We start from the raw sequence: 19894 nt of genomic DNA, 5'->3' as shown, positions 1-19894 counted from the left end.
TTCTCTAGGCCAGGGGGGTCAGGGGTCAGAGCCATAGAACGCGACCATGGAGCAATTAGGGGTTCAGTGCCTCGCTCAAGGACACTTCCACACATGGCCATCTGGAGTTTGAACCGCCGAGCTGCCGACCTTGAGATCATTAGACGCCGCTAATGGAGTCGGAGTATGCCTATACCATAATGTGAATCCCAGTCAGTTGCCTTGGACCTCACGTGACCTGCTGATATTGTCAATGTAGCCCAACTTCTTCGGCCTGACCAATGATGAGAGCAAGCATAAACCAATATACACAACACCACATAGTACAGCTGTGTATAGCTTATTTACACATCAATTACTTTCATAACAAGACATTGGTAAAAATCAGATGTTCAGAACCACTCAATATAATAATAGTGAATCATAATTTCGTGCACTAGTGTCATTTTAGGGTAGCCAAAGCAGCCGATTTACACGAGGAGCCTGTTAGACGAACTTTGATGGGCTTGAAACTGAATGAGATGTGTGTTACGACTCCATGGAACTGCATGGCTTATCATGCAGACCTGTTTTGATCTGTGTGACACACACACACACACACACACACACACACACACACACACATAAATACAGCTTGATTTGATGCCATGGGTGAAGCACACAGGGCAGACCTAGCCATCTTAACAGGAAAGTCAGAACAGGAGATGTCTCTAGCCCTGTGTGCCCTGCCCCCTCAAACCAAACTGTATTCATAGCATTATGTGTTTGCTGTTAACCCGTTCAGCCTACCTAATACTAGTCTAACATTCGTAGGACACAAAGCTAGCTATCTAACTAGATAGTGTATTCGACATTAAGTCGTTTTGCTAACGTCAATATCAACAAATATCAACACATATAAACACAAGGGGGTCTGCAGTGGCGCTAGCTAGGTAACGTCCTAGCTAGCTAGGCTAATGTAATGGTAACGTCCTAGCTAGCTAGATTCGTTTGCAAGGTGCTGCTACGAGTACTTAAATTGAGTAGTTCAGCGTCGTGTAAAATTAACTGAACACATCACTTCACGTATATTAAGTAATGTTTTACATAGCTTACCTTGTTACATATGCCGTGTAATAATGTGTGTAGTTAGTAGCTAGCTAGAAATCTCTCGTCACAGGTTCATCGAGCTAGCGCGGATAATTTTCAAAAACAAGCCCCTCTTCCCTTGCGACAGCTGATTGGACAAGCGCCTCGAGTGACGTCGTGACGTCGTGACGTGAAAGAGGAAGTAACTAAAATGTGTCCAACGCCAGCTTGCGCGCAGCATGCATAAAGTCAAGAGCAATTATGTCATGTAAATTCCTGAACAAACAATGAATTAATATAACCGGCGCTTAATTAATGCAGTGTCCACTTCACAATGTGATAATAGGAAAGGAGGCGATTAATTGTTGTGCGATTCATACAAAACTATCTATGCCATTTTCTTGATGTGACGAAATTATGACGTGTTATTATAATAATCATAATTATAATAATAATAATTATTATTATTCTTAGTTTAGCTAACTATTATTATTATTATTATTACATTATTTCTCGTTATGTGGAAGCCAGAACCAAATGCTATGTAATATGTATGGGATTTGTATGTGCCTGGCACAACAAACGAAGTTACTCCGCAAAAAAAAAAAAAAAAAGTTATTCAGTTCTTCAGTTATCCGTCTCGCACAAAAGCACATTCATCTGTATGTTAATAAAATAAGCAGCATTGTTCAACCTTAAAGATATTATTACAGTGCAGCGGAACGCATGTTCGTAACACGCGTTTCCTGGAACAGTATTTATGTGAGCGCCGCAAGTCAAGAACCAGGCAACAGCATAGCAAGGAAAAAAAACTGTTTAATTTAAATATTTTTTGCGCGGTTACAGTAATAAACAGTTACACTGTCTTGACAAGCTTGTGCACCAGTGTAATTATTGTGACCGAGACTGCAGCCCCCCGTTGTGTAAGTCTGCCTTCTAACAGCTGTTTGACCTGTGTAGAAAGAACTGGATGTACATGTGGGCTGTTCAACCTTGAACTCATTCATTCTCTTTTTGTATCTGTCCCCATGTTGCAAAATAGCTAAACTCAACTCTGACGTTTTGCCTTAAATGTGTCAATAGCTGCATGCACAGTATTGCAGCCTATTCGTGACGTTAGAATTATAAGGTTCTATCTCCATTTTTTGTCAAAATTGAGTTTGTTTTACATAATCTGATCCATTAGGTGTTTATTAATGCCTGTGTGGTGTTATTTTTTTAAATGTTGACATTTTTGAGTTAGTAATTCATAAAATACAAAGGCTCCATCTCATAAAACATAATGGAATGTAAAAACTTTGACACTCAATATCTCTGAACTGCCCTAAACAGAGATAGAACCTTATCATTCTAAGCTCATGAAATAGCTCAACTCAACTCTGACGTTTGCCTTAAATGTGTCAATAGCTGCATGCACAGTATTGCAGCCTATTGTAGCCCCCAATGTAACCGATGGACCCCCCAGTGTAGATAAGTAGGAGGCTAGATACTATAAGTGCGCTGTGTGTGTATTCATCATTGGAATAATAAGAGTATTTTTCTGTCATCACATCTCTCTTCCCCCCCCCCCCCCCCCAACCCCCTTCAGATCGTTTGTCTTGAAAGCAAACCATGGCATACCAGTGTGTGTCCGTGTTGTCCACCTTGAGACCATGGAGAGCGGCTCCAGCCAGCCTGCCTTGGAGGTTTCTGTTGCACTCACCTTATTCAGGCTTACCCCCCTTGGGTCCTGGTCACCTGCACATATCTAAAGAAGACCCCGTTACCTCGGCTGAGGAGGTTCTACACACACCCGTCATGCTCAAAGAAGTTCTCAGCTGCTTAAACATCCTACCTGGCCAGGTAAGTGTCTCGCCTCTCTCTCTTTCTGCTGATTGGTCTATTGGTTCTTGACACTTGTACTTCTGTTTTCCTCTTTTGCATACTTTATTTCAGTGCAACGTCGTAGGCCCAATGTGTTGCACGATTGGTACTAGAAGGGTTGGCTGTGACAGTAATGTTGTAATGTGCCATGCATGATATCAGTATTCAGTGAGTTTACTCTGTCTGTGATTCAATATATTGCAGATCAAATATTTCTGCACAATAGGTTTCATAGGTGCAGTTGAGTAGCACTGCACTGTGTCCTGGATGAAGGAGTTGACAAGTCAATTTAGAAACGGAAAGTTCTGTGATGCATGATGATCCATACAGCGTGGCGAAACTGGCTGGGACGTTGTCTGACACATGTAGGCCTAACTTGTGATTCTAAACACAATTAAACTGTCATATGCATTTAACATCAACTTGAAACAAGGGAGCCTCTCTGTGTGACTTGAGGCAGGGTTGAAGTGACTATACCTCAATGATTATGTGCCTTTGGAAAGTTGTTTTCACCCCCAAAACTTCGAATTAATTTCTCAGTTTCTCACAAGATAATTTCATATTGAGAGTGCATATGAAGTCGCCAGGATCCCCAGTACCTTGGCATTCGCTTACGTTACGTACTACCCGGACAGATGGGCCGTGAGTCAAAAGGCCTTCTGTTCGGTGGGCAGCGCGGGGGGGGATGCGATGGCTTCCGCGGGAGGCCGAGACACGATCCACGGACGGCGGGGCAGGTGGGGGCCACGGGTCAACAACTTAGTCAGGCATTGTGCCACTCTAAGACTGTTGGCAGGACATAGGGTGCTGCCTGCAACACTCCTGCCTGAAGTTTAACGCCTCTTAACTCCTCCACTGTCCGCCCGTCGGCCAACTGTCCCGAGAAAACTTGCCAAGCGGTTGCTATTAAAAAACAGCATTACATTGATTTTTTAATGCAATTGTGCATCACAGCTCATTCATATAATTTACTTGCTCTGGCAAGTGTAGGCTACACTGTTATAGGTATACTATAACTGCCTCAAATATTATAGCTGAATTACAACCCCCCTCCCCCACCCCAAAATAAAATAAAATAAAGTTCTATCACAAACTTTATTGAGCTACTGATACATTCACCTGTTTATGCAGTCTATAGGCTACATGTAGAGGGGCCTTGTCTTGGTCATGGTACAGAGGTATAAATAAATACAGCAATTTACTGTTACTGTGCTTGCATTTCCATCTTCTAATAACAGCACATGCAAGCACTTAAATGCTGTTACAATAGACATTCATATGGTAGCCTATACATTTTCTATGTGACAGCCCCCCTTCCTTTTTCTGAAACAGCCACAGGCTTTCACACCGGCAAGGTTCCCGAACCTAATTTTGAACCGGCCGGCGCGTTGGACCAAAAATAAATTGGTTCGGAACCTGAATAGTTGGTTCGCAGCTGGAACCAGAAAATAGTGGTTCTCAGCGGGAACCAAAAGCTAGAACCGTGACGTTGTCAGTGGGTGTGTCTATGACATCATCAGTGGGTGTGTCATATTCTAGGGCCTAGGCTGTGAAGACCAGCAAGAAGGAAGGAGACAAAATGTAATCTAATCTAAATCTAATCATAAGTGATTAAAACAATATTAATAATATCAAAAGTTTCATCATTCTCACTCACGAACGCAAACTTCGTTGCAATTTCTATTCTAGTAACAGAGCAGCTGGCTAGTAAGAGAACGTGTTTAGAAAGTGTCTACAAAATAGTGTTTATTTCAGATACTGTAGTGGAAGATATTGTCCTCATTTCAAGTGAACTAGCCGCCATCTTGTTGTGACATTTTATCCTGGTTTATACAGTTTATACAGTTAATCCCGCCCCTTCGTCACCCAACGTCGATGACCTCGATGATTCCACTTAAACTGGTATGAACGCGGGCTGCCTGGTTCACCAGAAAGCACCAAGGTTCTGAGACTGTTCCAGAACGGGAACGGGAACCGGCACGGAGTGGTTTCCATCAGCTCTCCTATTGTATAGAGCTGCTGCAGCACGATAGGCAATCATAGCTCCCGTGTGGTTAAGTGAGGGTGTCAGTGACAAGTCAATGATGATGAGGAGGAGGAGGAAAACCGCCCTCAATGTTAACCAAATACTCACTCGAATCACTGAGGGGGGGAAGAGGAATATTTTGATCTGCTATTGTAAAGCAATCAACGCGGGTATACTGTCTCTTGTCAGACGAGGCAGAGTGTGTATGAATGGAGCACTTAGGGAGCTGATGGGAGTGAGAGGAAAAGCTGCAATTATACTAAAGTGGATAAATACAGCCTTTCAGCACCCTGCAGCCTCCCACACACGCAATCCGAGGCAGATATCTATTCAGGTGGACGAATCACACTGTGATATTTCCCCACGTTTTCCTACACTGTCAGGGGGCTAGTGTTGCACATGCGCTGAGCTGGCCCTCTGACGACTTGAAGAAGTGACCCTGCTACTCCGCGTAAGAACCCAAACCGATATTGTTGAGGATTGATAGATAGATAATAATAATAATAATAATAATAATAATAATAATACATTCGACTTATATAGTGCTTTTCTAGACACTCAGAGACGCTTTACAAACCGAAAAGATTGAGTAGCCTAGTAATAATAATAAAAGAAACAATAAATAAATAAAATAAAGTATAAGGGCCTAATTAAGGTAGTGCTGGGGACACATGGGAAGGGGAGGGGGAGAGGGTTAACTGGTGAAGGCAAGCTTGAAGAGGTGGTTTTTGAGGGCCCCTAGATAGATGGATAGATAGATAGAGAGGCCCCTAGATAGATAGATAGATAGAGAGGCCCCTAGATAGATAGATAGATAGATAGATAGAGAGGCCCCTAGATAGATAGATAGATAGATAGATAGGCCCCTAGATAGATAGATAGATAGATAGAGATGCCCCTAGATAGATAGATAGATAGATAGATAGAGAGGCCCCTAGATAGATAGATCGATAGATATATAGAGAGGCCCCTAGATAGATAGATAGATAGATAGAGAGGCCCCTAGATAGATAGATAGATCTATGTATCTACTAGCCTATGTGTCTGGTCTGTCTGCCTGCCTGTCACCTGCCGATTACTTTTCCTTATGAAGTCATGTAGCAGATTGTCTTAAGCAGTCCACCGTACCACACGGCTCCGATCTCCCTCGCCCGCCCATCAGCCATAATGAGTCAAACTAGATTGGCCTCATTACCCCGCCAAATTAGCTCTTAAAAGATTACAGTTTGTACAGGTCAATATTATTCTATTCACCTTGAACATGGATGCCGCTTTGCCAGCCCGGATAACCATATTACCCCAATTATCTCTACCATCATGTAGCATTTGTCTAAATGACTAATGGGCAGGGTGAGGCCTGAAGTGTGACTGTGATCTGCGGGGAGACAGACTGCGGGGGTAGTCAATGGGAGGGATGGGGGGGGGGGAGGCGTATCCAGAGTATAGGAAGTGTTGTTTTATGAATGTTTCGCAATGATTTAAACGTAAAAAGGCAGCTAAGGATCACCTAAATTCTATTATCTCTGTATCTCTTTCTCATTTAGCTAGTAAACTGCTAGCTAATATGTTTAGGAGAATACAGACTCTTTTTGTCAGGATATCGATTGCACCTTTTACGAAGACGACTCTTTTTCCCTTTGAATAAGAATGGGGCATGGTCAGAGAGAGAGAGAGAGAGAGAGAGAGAGAGAGAGAGAGAGAGAGAGAGAGAGAGAGAGAGAGGTAACCGTGAATTCTAATTCTACGGGGTAACTCTCAACAGTGATGCACGAATCTCAACTGTCACTCTGTCTGCCTGACGCCTGCGAGTCATCGTCTGTGTAGCAGCATCCAACGTCTCATCGTACTGTAACACCCCAGAGAGGGACATCATCACACGACGTCAGGGCTGCCCCCGTCAGTCAGATCTCACGCTTCCCTGTGCCCTGGGGATGATGGTATGGCGTATGAAGAGAACCACATATTACTCAAGCTTTGTTAATAGCTTCTAGGAAACCTTCTGCGTCATCCAAATTAAATCCCTCCATTTCAATTTCTACCCCTCGTGAGTAACGAAAGGATGAGAGGCTGTTTTGTGAGTGCGGTGGTTTGCACGGTTAGTTACTGAACACAAAGGATTTGTCCATTTTTTTTTATTGCAGTTAAAAAGAAAGAAGTCAAATCTGACTTTTTTACAGCCAGTCGAACCAGGCATTCAGCCTTCTTTCTTTCACTGCCTCTCAAACCACCGTTTGTAAAAGAGACGTCTTCACAAAATGTACCGACTTAAAGACCTGTCGCCCAGAACCTGATCTTGTTGTTGTGCTTCGTCCCTGCGTCAGGTCCACCCACGACCACTGCAATACATTCTCTCCTCCAGCAGCATCCCTCATTACCAGCCCACTGATGATGGAGTGGGTGACTGTTTTCTTTTCTTTTTTTGACTTAGTGGCCGTGTCCTGTGCTAACCCCCCCCCCCAACCCTCACCCCTCACCCCCCCCCCCCCCCTCCCCCTGCTGCATTCACACACCCACTCACAAAGGACATCCCGGTGGCGCCACAGGAGGGAAGTGATTTGTTTGTTTTAGACGCTGCCAGGATTCCCCCAGTCTCCTTATTCTCTGTCCTCCTCCTCCTCCTCCTCCTCCTCCTCCTCCTCCTCCTCCTCCTCCTCCTCCACCTCCTCCCCCTCCTCCTCCTCCTCCTCCTCCTCCACCTCCTCCCCCTCCTCCTCCTCCTCCTCCTCCTCCTCCACCTCCTCCCCCTCCTCCTCCTCCTCCTCCTCCTCCACCTCCTCCCCCTCCTCCTCCTCCTCCTCCACCTCCTCACCTCAGTGATTTGCCCAGGCAGGTGCAGCTCAGTGGAGGAGGACAAGGCGTGGGGGAATCCTCTCCTCTGGCGCCCGTGATGGGGACCTCCGCCGTGCAGATTAATGAGCCGTCAGCCGGGGTGTCCAGGGGAAGATCCTCCGCTACTCTGGTTTAGCGAGGAAAACGAGGTGGCCACACTGCAGTCTCCCCCACACTCCCCCTTGTGGAATTAACATGGCCTCCCGTGTGACACCCGCCTCTTGCATGAGTAGAAGTGTCCATTTCACACGAGGATAATTACGAGTAGGTTAATACAATTTGACAGGACCGTTTTTGACATGTCAAGACGAACTGCAGAGGCTTTGCTTCATCATATCAATAATGCTTTTTAGAATTCTGAGCGTTTGGAATGCACGTTTTTCTGCTGGTTCTTTCTTGCTAGCCAGTATTTCAGCAGGTGTGATGTTTCAGGAGTGATGAATAACGGCTGTGACTCAGATGTCATTGAGAAGTAACAATTAAAGCAATTGAATGAACATAGCTCGGTGAATAGACGCAATGAATTGCATGAGGAATATTTTTAATATACTTATGTGACCTTGCAGAAACTTTATAACTAAGCAAGAGTCCTTTACCTGTAACAAATGTACCGAGGTCTAAGAGAAAAGATCTCCTGGAGGATATACAGTGCATTCGGAAAGTATTCAGACCCCTTCACTTTTTTTCCACATGTCAGGAACCGAAGCGTAATAGAATTATACTCTCTTACACTTCTGTAATGTGATGTAAAAATAACCTTGAAACATTCGTGCTGTTGCACAATGCATCTGGTTAGATGACGAACTGCGTTTCGTTGTCTTAGCACTTGTACTCTGTCAATGACAATAAAGTTGAATCTAATCTAATCTAAAAGAAAAAACATGATTTAGGATAATAAATACAAACGGAAAGAAATATCTGTTTCTGCAAAACAACTGTCGCGCAGCTATTCACCGCAAGTCCGCACTTGCGTGTGCACCGTTTCATAAATCTGAATGTCGGTGTGCGTAAACGTTCTTGCTTGTCTCTGTACGTATGCAAGCTTTTTTACACAACGGTTTATAAATGAGGCCCCTGATCTGGAGCTGGGGGGGGTTTGCTCTTACCCCAGGGGTAAATGAGGCCCCTGGTCTGGAGCTAGGGGGGTTTGGCTGTTTCCCCAGGGGTAAATGAGGCCCCTGGTCTGGAGCTAGGGGGGTTTGTCTGTTTCCCCAGGGGTAAATGAGGCCCCTGGTCTGGAGCTAGGGGGGTTTGTCTGTTTCCCCAGGGGTAAATGAGGCCCCTGGTCTGGAGCTAGGGGGGTTTGGCTGTTTCCCCAGGGGTAAATGAGGCCCCTGGTCTGGAGCTAGGGGGGTTTGGCTGTTTCCCCAGGGGTAAATGAGGCCCCTGGTCTGGAGCTAGGGGGGTTTGTCTGTTTCCCCAGGGGTAAATGAGGCCCCTGGTCTGGAGCTAGGGGGTTTGGCTGTTTCCCCAGGGGTAAATGAGGCCCCTGGTCTGGAGCTAGGGGGTTTGGCTGTTTCCCCAGGGGTAAATGAGGCCCCTGGTCTGGAGCTAGGGGGTTTGCTCTTACCCCAGGGGTAAATGAGGCCCCTGGTCTGGAGCTGGGGGGGGGGGGGGGTTTGCTCTTACCCCAGGGGTAAATGAGGCCCCTGATCTGGAGCTGGGGGGGGGGGGGTTTGCTCTTACCCCAGGGGTAAATGAGGCCCCTGGTCTGGAGCTAGGGGGGTTTGGCTGTTTCCCCAGGGGTAAATGAGGCCCCTGGTCTGGAGCTAGGGGGGGTTTGGCTGTTTCCCCAGGGGTAAATGAGGCCCCTGGTCTGGAGCTAGGGGGGTTTGGCTGTTTCCCCAGGGGTAAATGAGGCCCCTGGTCTGGAGCTAGGGGGGTTTGGCTGTTTCCCCAGGGGTAAATGAGGCCCCTGGTCTGGAGCTGGGGGTTTTGGCTGTTTCCCCAGGGGTAAATGAGGCCCCTGGTCTGGAGCTGGGGGTTTTGGCTGTTTCCCCAGGGGTAAACCTGGGCCTCCTGTGGGCCTTCATGTCCGTCGTTCTTTTTTTTCACTCCTCCATTGTTTTTCGGAGCACGGAGTAGTGAAAGAGGAGGCTGGTGAATAATTGATCCTTGTAATTAAACACTCCAGCTAGGGACGCCGGGGCTGATTGACGGCCAGATATTAAGCCCCATGTCTCGTAAGGTTGCAAGTTTAGTCTGAGGTTATCAGTGGCCAGAAGAGTCTTTCTCTCTCCCTCCCCTGTCTCATTACTTTCATGAGTAGAGCATTTCACGGTGGCGGTGGGGGCGTGGTGTGAAAGAGAGTCTGGGACTTCATTAGTGAAATGGGGTGCCTGAGTCTACAGTGCACCAGGTGTCTCAACCCCCTTGTGGGTGCTTCACCGCGCGGCCTCGTGTCGAGCCGTTCTCTCTACCCTTCATCTTACACAATCTGTGTCTCCGGTTTCATTTGAATAACAATGTACAGAGCAAACAGTGGCTGGCTGGCGCAAGACCATGTTTTACCATTATTACACCACACATGGCGATAACATGTTGAGAATCTATCCTTTTGTGTTTGTGTGAGTTCATGTCCGTCGTGTGTGTTTAGAGGGCATTAGTGTTCAGTGTTCGTTAGGCGTGGAATGCACTGAGGTTTTTGCTTTGTGTATTACAATGTAGGGGAATATATACGATTTCTTCTTCAAGAGTGTTTGGTGATTTGTTTTTCGAGGGTTACGTTTCTCTGTTAACAGGTTCCGTGAATTGTTCCGTTCCTCGTCGATATCCGGAGATCAAAATGTAATGCCCAAACATCTACTCCTTTGATGATGATAACTTGATGGCAATGATGAGGGTGAAATGTATATTACTGATAAAAAAAAAAGGCAGCAGAGAGGAGAGACAACGCACAGGGAAGGGTGGGTGGGTGGGGAGGGGGGCTTGTAGACCAATCTCTGGTCGCTGCCTGCACCTGAAATCCAGTTTTAATAACTGTTATTTAAGTACTTGCTCACAGTCATACCAATATTGCTGAAAGTGGGAAAAATAAACAAAGCGGAGCCCTTCCTAGACACGGGAGCGATGTTATTACGGAGGGTTTTATTACAATATTTACATTTGCGCCTGGTGTGTGTTAGCGTGGGTATGCTAATCAGATGTATGCCCCGCGGACAGCTGGATTGAGATGATGAGTCATCCCCTGCAACATGTCCTTGATTGGGGTTTCTATGAAGGCTCCAAAGCTGCATTATTCCAATAAGCTTTTCTCTTAAGATTTATTGCAGTAGTTTTCCATAATGAAGCCTTTATTTCTGAGAAAGAGAGACCTCTAGGAAAAGACATCGAATGTCATTGTTATGCCTACTAATATTTCCATTAGTATTATATACTGTAATTAGGCTGTTAAGATACTTATCTTTCTTAAGGGGGCGGGAGTATGGGGTTCAAGGGCGTACGCTTCACGCAGGATTCACACGTCGCGGACAATGATGATGTTTTAATAGGGTTTGAGTGTTTTTAACGGAGTGTGTTTCCTTCAGTGTAGGCCATGGCAACCATCTTCCTTCCACTAGTTGTCAACAGATGGTTTCATCCAGAGTCATTTATGAGTGGTTGTTGGTAGTCTCTCTCATTCTCAGGGGAACATTTCGTGTCCACTAATCAGTGTTGAAATGTGGAAAAAAAATACTCTACTAAACTTACAAAGTCCATAAGAGTGTCGGAGATCCTCCATGCAGATCAAATGTAAACATTGTGTATAATTTATGCAAACACAAAACATTTACAAGTCATTATTTAATCCCTCACAGTCCCTGTAAAGGCATCTGCTAAGGCTAAGGCTTGGCTAAAGCGTAGGCAGTGGTAAAATGAATAGTTTATGTTTTATTTTGGAATCAATAAATGCTTAATGCAAGTCCCCTGTGTCAGTAAGGTTAGCGGCGGTACTGCAGTATAAATGCGTTCTGTCTCATTTGCTGCCTCTTAATTTCATTAAGCCAAAGACCATTCAGGTCACAAACGTGTGCTGAAAAAACATCCTTTCAGCTATTCAGTTCATATTACAGTTGTAATGTTATTAAAGTCCTATAAGTTGTGTACACAGTGATTAGCCTACATGCTTATGGGAACATTTTAATCTTTGGCAAGATTGAGAAATGCACTTGTGGATGAATGTTCCTTTCTCCCTTCCCTTTGGGTGATGCGTCTCACTCTGCTGGGAGGACTGGTCACTGATGACTCCAATCCTGTCATTTCAGATCTGTGAACGCAGGAAAGGGTAGGGGGTTAGGGGCCCAAATGGACCTAGGACTTTGAGTCCCTGTATCTCTCGTGGATATCTTGCAGCTGAGATTTCCTTTTCTGAAGGGGAGGAGAAGTGTGTGTGTGTGTGTGTGTGTGGGGAGGGGCGGGGGGGGGGGGGGGGGGGGGGGAGTAAAAAGTAAAAAGTTGTCGGTGGATGAGTCAGCCTTCCTGACTCAGAGCTTTCCTGGCCAGCCGTGCCCTCGGCTAACTAATTGGAAACAGCATCCGATTTAATTAAAGTGCAGTCGTTAGCCCCTCACACCTGATTGACAAGTCCCCGAAGTATGTACCCTAATTTATTTATTTCATCATAGTGTATGTGTTGTGTGTGTGTGTGTGCTTGTGCCCCTCATGATTCCCCACCAGTAGTTTTTGTTTTTATTTTCACAGTCGCTGGGGGGCAGCTACTCTTAACAGCAACCCCCATCGATGCATTCAGAAGTAATGGGGGTTTGTGTATGTGTGTGTGTGTGTGTGTGTGTGTGTGTCTCACAGAGGCTTGGTAAGACATACATGCCAAATGTAGGGCCTAATTGTTTGCCGAGAGCCTGCCTGGGAATTAACTAGCCCGCTCGTCTGAACCGAGTAAGCTATTTCTCAGAGCGGGCTCTTTTAGCATGTGGATAAGTAGCCTGTCAGAGCAGCAGGTTTTCTGCTGCTCCCTGGTTCATAGAAGCTGAATTCTTCATTATCTAGCTAGCTGCTAGCCCTTCGATGGAAACGATTAAACAATGGTAGAGAAGCAGTCCATAGAAATTAGTTTCCTGATTATTATTATTATTATTGTTTATTTGGCAGGGACAGTGTACATCAAAGAATGCACTAGAATTAGCCAAGAAGGCTAGTTTTTCATCCGTAGTCCCTCAACATAAATAGTCCCTGAAGATAAAACAGTAATGGAATACATAGCTCTGAATTATAACATTTTTAAAATCTTGCATCAATATCTGTCAAATGAGACGTCAGGTTATGATTCATGGGAATAGTCTTTGTGTCTCAGTCATTTGAATATGTAGCACCTACTGTATGAAGTCAACATTAGTTCAAGCTCAGGTTAATGACTAGGCCTAGTACTTGACGCATGGTTGAGTGTTTGATAAACAGCTATTTCCTTTTAGACTATTTTACCGGAATGTTCCCTGTACTTACAGTAGGCTGTGGCTTGTTAGTCAGTCCTCTCAGCAGCAGCTATCAGCTCCCACACAGCTAACTGCTGTCAGAACTGCGGTCACTACCCATCTTCCGTCGTAGACTGAAGACCCATCTCTTCAGGTTACACCTTAACTGCTCCTCCTGATCTTCTGCCCCTCAGCACTGCGTCTCCTAAAGACACCCGCTTTCCCCTCTACTGTGTCCCTAAAAACTTCTATTGCCCCCCTTGTACTGTTTCTCTGTTTCTCCAGTGTAAAAAAAACAACAACTAGGTTTTAGAAGAAGGTGATAGGAGAAGGTTTTTCCTTCTATCAATGGCCCCGGGCCTGAGCTGGATTACTCTTCCTGCTACGAATGGTGGACTGATGATTCACATGCTTAGTATTCAAATGTATTGACTGTAAGTCGCTTTGGAATAAGGCGTCTGCTAAATGCCAACAATTTAAATGTAACTCTTTCATGGGAATGAGCAAATTGATTAATTAAATACATGACTGACTGGTTTATTTATTAATGTAAAACATAGCTAAAATAGTCAGGCAAAAATCATTCTTCTCTCAGTGATATACTGTACTTTCGTAAAGATAATAAATACCAATAATGATGATGATGGCAGGAGAAGAGGTGACACTTTCTCACAATAGGTATTGTTGACGTTACTTTTTCTGGTAACACTTTACTTATAAAACATTCATAACAACAGACATAATACAATAATAACATGCATGTGTAAGTCATGTGTAGAATAACATTCCTAGTGTATTCATTAAGCATCACTGTCATTACATTGTCATTTAGCAGGCGCTTATATTATAAACATTATATTATTGATGGCTATTATCAAAGGCAAACTCAATGTACAAAGATAGGGCTGGCAGTAGCAGCTCAGCAGTAGAAAATGCTGCCAGTATGGAAGTCGCAAGCCTGAGGACATCTAAACATACTTCGGAAAACAATGGCTTTATGTTATAATATATACACAGGATTATAATTCCTGTCTTGTTTGCGTCTATTGTAAGTGCCGGCTGTCCGTTTACTTTTTGTTTTCGGTAACCAAACCCATGTACGCATGCAGGTTGTTTCAAGTGTTACACAAGTGTAAGCAAATGTAAGCACAGGTATCGGATATGGGTCATTTTAAAAAGTAGTTTTAAAAAATCAGTTAAAACAATTCGGATATAGGCAAAATATTGGAACTAGGCATTTTACGACCTGCAGTGTAAATGCGGCCTAAGCAACAATACCAGTCTTGAGATTGTGTGAGATCTTTTGTGACCCTCATATTCAAAAGTAGGGTAAGTTACAATGGTAGTTTCTGGAGAAACAAAAGTAAGCCAATAGCATGACCTTGGATTATCCAGGGAAACCCAACCCACATACATACGTATAATGAGTGGTGTATCTGTCGCTGGTTATAAACAGGAGTGTGCTGTGATATACCCTGATGACCCAAAACATGACCAGCCTCCTAATATCGTGAGCTTAGAATGATAAGGTTCTATCTCCGTTTAGGGTAGTTCAGAGATATTGAGCGTCAACGTTTTTACATTCCATTATGTTTTATGAGATGGAACCTTTGTATTTGATTAATTACTAACTAAAACATTTCAACATTTTAAAAATAACACCACACAGGCATTAATAAACACATAATGGATCAGATTATGTAAAAAAACAAAACAATTTTGACAAAAAATGGAGATAGAACCGTATAATTCTGACGTCACAATATGCAAATATGCTGTTGGTCCTCCGTGTGCCGCCAAAACAGCACCGACCTTCCGGGGCATGGACTCTACAAGACCCTGAAGGTGTCCTGTGGTATCTGGCACCAGAACATTAGCAGCAGATCCAAAAGTTAAACCTTAGTTTAGCCAAGTGCCATCGGCAGTCGCTGTGCCAAAGAAGAACAAAATCTGTTAGGGTTTTTAAATGTATTTTATTATATACAATTTCAAAGTAAGAGTCCAACTCACACATTATTGTTTTTGAGGCTGAAAAGAAGAACACTTTTCCCATCTATGTTATAGTATTTCGTTTGAGGTGGCCCAACATTCAATGAATGAATGAATGAATGAATGAATGAATGAATGAATGAATGAATGAATGAATAGTTTAATGACCACACGACCTAGGTCGGTGGAATTTGTTTTCGGTACAGCTCAAACAGCAGTGTCAAAAAACATACACACATTGCACATGACTATTACATGGACATGAACACACATAACCACAAGACAAGAACATATTTACAATTTACAAATAAGCATATCTTCTGTTTTCAGATTTCGATGTATGACACATCATTTGAATTTGAAAGCTTACAATCTGCACTTTCATAATCTGGAAGAAAACTGAACTGAGGACTTGAGGACTGTTTAACCAGACCCTGTCACATTTGGACAACATAGGGCACTCATTGATCTATAGAGACATATTTTTCAATGATTGCAGTATTATTAGACAATTATCCTGAAAAAATATTGTTGAATTCAAAATGCTTTCAATTATTATAAAAGTATAGGCTATACCCAGAGAGGCTTGGAGAACCTGCACTGTCCTATCGAATTGTCTCATAACAACATCAAAATACATCATTCACCATGACATTCACACTCCACCCTGTTTCAAAATTATCTCTTGAGTAAATACATCTTGTCCTTGACCAGTCCTGAGGTTCCAAGTCATCAATTCCTACAACTCCCAAGATTCCCCTCTCCCTCAATTCAGAAGATCATTTAAATGTCCCACCTACCTTCTGTTGAACAGCGTTTAGTTGAAGAGCTAGTGCATGTTGACCTCCGACCTGGGAATCGCTGGCATAGTAGAGCAGGGTCAAAGTGCATAGTGTGTTGCGGTGACCTATTTTGACACGGCCCTGACACTCTCCTTGGAAGTAAATACAGACCTCCTATATTGATAGCTGTGATGTAACCATACACTAAATGATGATAGTTCAAGACTGTACAGTATTCATCATGGAATGACTAGAAATACACATGCACTGGCATAGTATGATTAAACTTTGAAGTGATAAAGTCAACCTGCACAGGGCTTCAAAGCATGCTAATATGTAGCATGTAAACAGGCCATTATCTGCTCTCCAAATAGCATGAAAATTAGGGACACCCTTTACCAGTCTAACCTGTTATAAATTCTGCGCCCTGGCAGTGTTTGAGAGTTGGGTGGGATGGGTTGTTCTCTCTCTTCCACACTCAGACACACATGTGCTTCCGTCGAGGCTTGTTTTCATTGCCTCCCTGCAGAGATTGGGGAACTGCATGGAGTTCAGCGACTGGTAAAACCCCATGAACAACACCTTGATGGCTCCAGCTGCTGTTGTCTCAGACATCTGTATCCACAGAGGAAAAAGCCAGAGAAGAGGTTGAAAGCAGCAGTTTACCTTTTGGAACTATATCGTGATCTTAGAATTATACGTTTCTATCTCCGTTTAGGGTAGTTCAGAGATATTGAGCGTCAAAGTTTTTACATTCCATTATGTTTTGTGAGATGGAACCTTTGTATTTTATGAATTACTAACTAAAACATTTCAACATTTTAAAAATAACACCACACAGGCATTAATAAACACCTAATGGGTCAGATTATCTAAAAAAACTAAATTTTGACAAAAATGGAGATAGAACCTTATAATTCTAACGTCACGATATTATAGTTCTATCTACATCAGACAGGCCAACACCCTCCCAACATTTAAACAGGCCCTCAAAACCCACCTCTTCAAGCTTGCCTTCACCAGTTAACCCTCTCCCCCTTCCCATGTGTCCCCAGCACTACCCTAACCTTTTTGTGTCTTTTTATTATTACTACTCGATCTTTTCAGTTTGTAAAGCGTCTTTGAGTGTCTAGAAAAGCGCTATACAAGTCTAATGTATTATTATTATTATTATTATTATTCATATTATTATTATTATTATTATTATTATATTGGCTGCAAATTCTCCAATAGATTTGAACCAACTGAAACCAGATAACAGTGTACCAGCAACTTGATACACAGTTTTATTATTTGTCTGAATACCAGTTTTTTTTTTCTACAATAGTAGAAGGTTTGAGCAGAATTGAGTGAATCAGGATTTGTGTGTCATGGCTGTAAATATAATATATGGTAACTCATCCAAGGATAGTAGGATTACACAGGACTTGTTCCTGCTTAGTCTGAAAGGCTGCTTAGCGGCCCAGGGTTCAGGTGGGGTAGGATGCATTACCCCTTGTGGTGCTGAATTACACCTGGAGCCAGCCGGCCGTAAAACAGAAAAAAGCAAATTCTCACCCTGACCAAGTGAAGTCATCTTCAACAGTGGTAGTTAGTCTACAACAGTGGTAGTCAGTCTTAGTGGTAGTCAGTCTTCAATAATGTTCACCACTGGTAGATAGTCTAAACCAGTGCTAGCTAGACTTTGACAACAGCAAGTTGTTACAAACCCTGGCCCAGGTCTAGGGGGACGGGTGAGGCACCTAAACATAGGACTCACACAGACTGTTACAATGGAGTGAGAACAGTGAGAGACAAGGAGACAAGGGACAAGGTGAACAGTTTAATGACGATTTATTGTACCAAGTCTAAGGAGAGAGACGTACAGTGGGGGAAACAAGTATTCAACACATTTCCATCCATTGCACCTATTCACATGACATTTAGATCAGACATGGGTATTCATGTAATAAAACTAGACCGTTAAAGAAATTGTAACATTCCAATCCATGAAAAAAGCTATGTGCCGTAAAAGTGGAATGACAGGACAAAGTATTGAAGACAATGAGAAAAAAGTACTAAAGCTGGGGGGTACTCCATCAACGTAGTCCATTCCATTGATGGAATACTCCCCCAGCTTATGCCCATAATGAGTTCTCCTACCTGTGCTAATTAGAATCAGCTGGGTTAGTGCATGTTGGTGGGTAAGTACTTCCACTCTTTGAAAAAGGGTTTTCCACCTCGGAATGCAGGTAAACAAATCATTTGTCACCAAGCTTTCCTGCAAGAAACATCTCATGATGGGTAGAGAGGCAAAGAGCTCTCCTAAGACCTTCGCAACAGGATTGTCGAGCAGCATAGTGATGGCCCTGGTTACCGACGGAATGAAAATACAATGGAAGAATTATGAAGGAATGAGGTCTGAACAGAGAATTGTCACAATACATTTACACACACACACCCTCTGAACCAACAGACAGAGACAAAAGGATCTTGTGAGGGGAGGAAGTGCAGGGATTAAACACTAGCTGTCCTTTGATTGGCTGTGATGAGTTTAGTTGAGTTTATTTGGTTTAGAGAAGGACAGTGTGCACATGCATTAATTGTCTGACAGGAAACAAGAAGATGTGTGCATCAGATTTAGCAAGAAGCTAATTTCCATCTGTCGTCCTAAAAACTGTGAACATAGACACAATAAAATACACAATATAAATGGTAAATGCGCTTGAAAACGCACACATTCACACACCAATAGCAAGAAGCTACCATGCAAGGTGCCGGCCCCGCTCATTGGGACCAATTTGTTGTCAAGTGTCTTGCCCAAGGACAACACATATGACACATATGGCCAGCCGGGGCTCGAACCGCCGATCCGACAACCTTGCGATCATAAGACGCCGGCTCTACCTCCTGCGCCACAGCCGCCCCCCCAACAATATCAAATACAGGAAACAACAAACATCGAGATGCAGGAGGAGTAGTAAGGTGCAGCTGAACCAAGCTGATTGGCAGAACGCCTGAGGAAGGATGGAGACAGGTAGAGAGACAGGTAGAGAGACAGGTAGAGAGACAGGTAGAGAGACAGGTAGAGAGACAGGTAGAGAGGCAGGTAGAGAGACAGGCAGAGAGACAGAGAGAGAGACAGGTAGAGAGACAGGTAGAGAGACAGGTAGAGAGACAGGCAGAGAGACAGGTAGAGAGACAGGCAGAGAGACAGGCAGAGAGACAGGCAGAGAGACATGTAGAGAGACAGGTAGAGAGACAGGTAGAGAGACAGGTAGACAGACAGGTAGAGAGACAGGTAGAGAGACAGGTAGAGAGACATGTAGAGAGACAGGTAGAGAGACAGGTAGAGAGACAGGTAGAGAGACAGATGGAGAGACAGGTAGAGAGACAGGTAGAGAGACAGGTAGACAGACAGGCAGAGAGACAGGTAGAGAGACAGGTAGAGAGACGGGTAGAGAGACAGGTAGAGAGACAGGTAGAGAGACAGACAGGTAGAGAGGCAGGTAGAGAGACAGGTAGAGAGACAGGTAGAGAGACAGGTAGAGAGGTAGAGAGACATGTAGAGAGGCAGGTAGAGAGACAGGTAGAGAGACAGGTAGAGAGACAGGTAGAGAGACAGGTAGAGAGACAGGTAGAGAGACAGGCAGAGAGACATGTAGAGAGACAGGTAGAGAGACAGGTAGAGAGACATGTAGAGAGACAGGTAGAGAGACAGGTAGAGAGACAGGTAGCAAGGGAGGTAGAGAGGCAGGTAGAGAGACATGTAGAGAGACAGGTAGAGAGACAGGTAGAGAGACATGTAGAGAGACAGGTAGAGAGACAGGTAGAGAGACATGTAGAGAGACAGGTAGAGAGGCAGGTAGAGAGACGGGTAGAGAGACAGGTAGAGAGACAGGTAGAGAGACAAGTAGAGAGACAGGTAGAGAGACAGGTAGAGAGGCAGGTAGAGAGACAGGTAGGGAGGC

The 19894-nt window shown here is 44.0% G+C and overlaps 1 protein-coding gene across 1 annotated transcript in view; it reads left to right on the top strand.

Annotated features, from left to right (window-relative positions):
- Positions 1-2658: 2658 nt before the first annotated feature.
- mettl15 (methyltransferase 15, mitochondrial 12S rRNA N4-cytidine) overlaps positions 2659-19894 on the top strand; it is a gene marked incomplete at both ends in the record, with an annotated part of 59200 nt that continues 41964 nt past the window's right edge. Inside the window, one exon of the mRNA XM_080528085.1 lies at positions 2659-2889. Coding sequence (XP_080384211.1) covers positions 2659-2889 — 231 coding nt within the window. The remainder of the gene's footprint in view (positions 2890-19894) is intronic.

Source organism: Nansenia antarctica (genome assembly GCF_963989245.1).
Source record: "Nansenia antarctica genome assembly, chromosome: 4".
NCBI classification, from domain to species: Eukaryota; Metazoa; Chordata; class Actinopteri; order Argentiniformes; family Microstomatidae; genus Nansenia; species Nansenia antarctica.
Note: the sequence above shows the minus strand (reverse complement) of the source record. Positions and strands in the feature narration are given on the sequence as shown.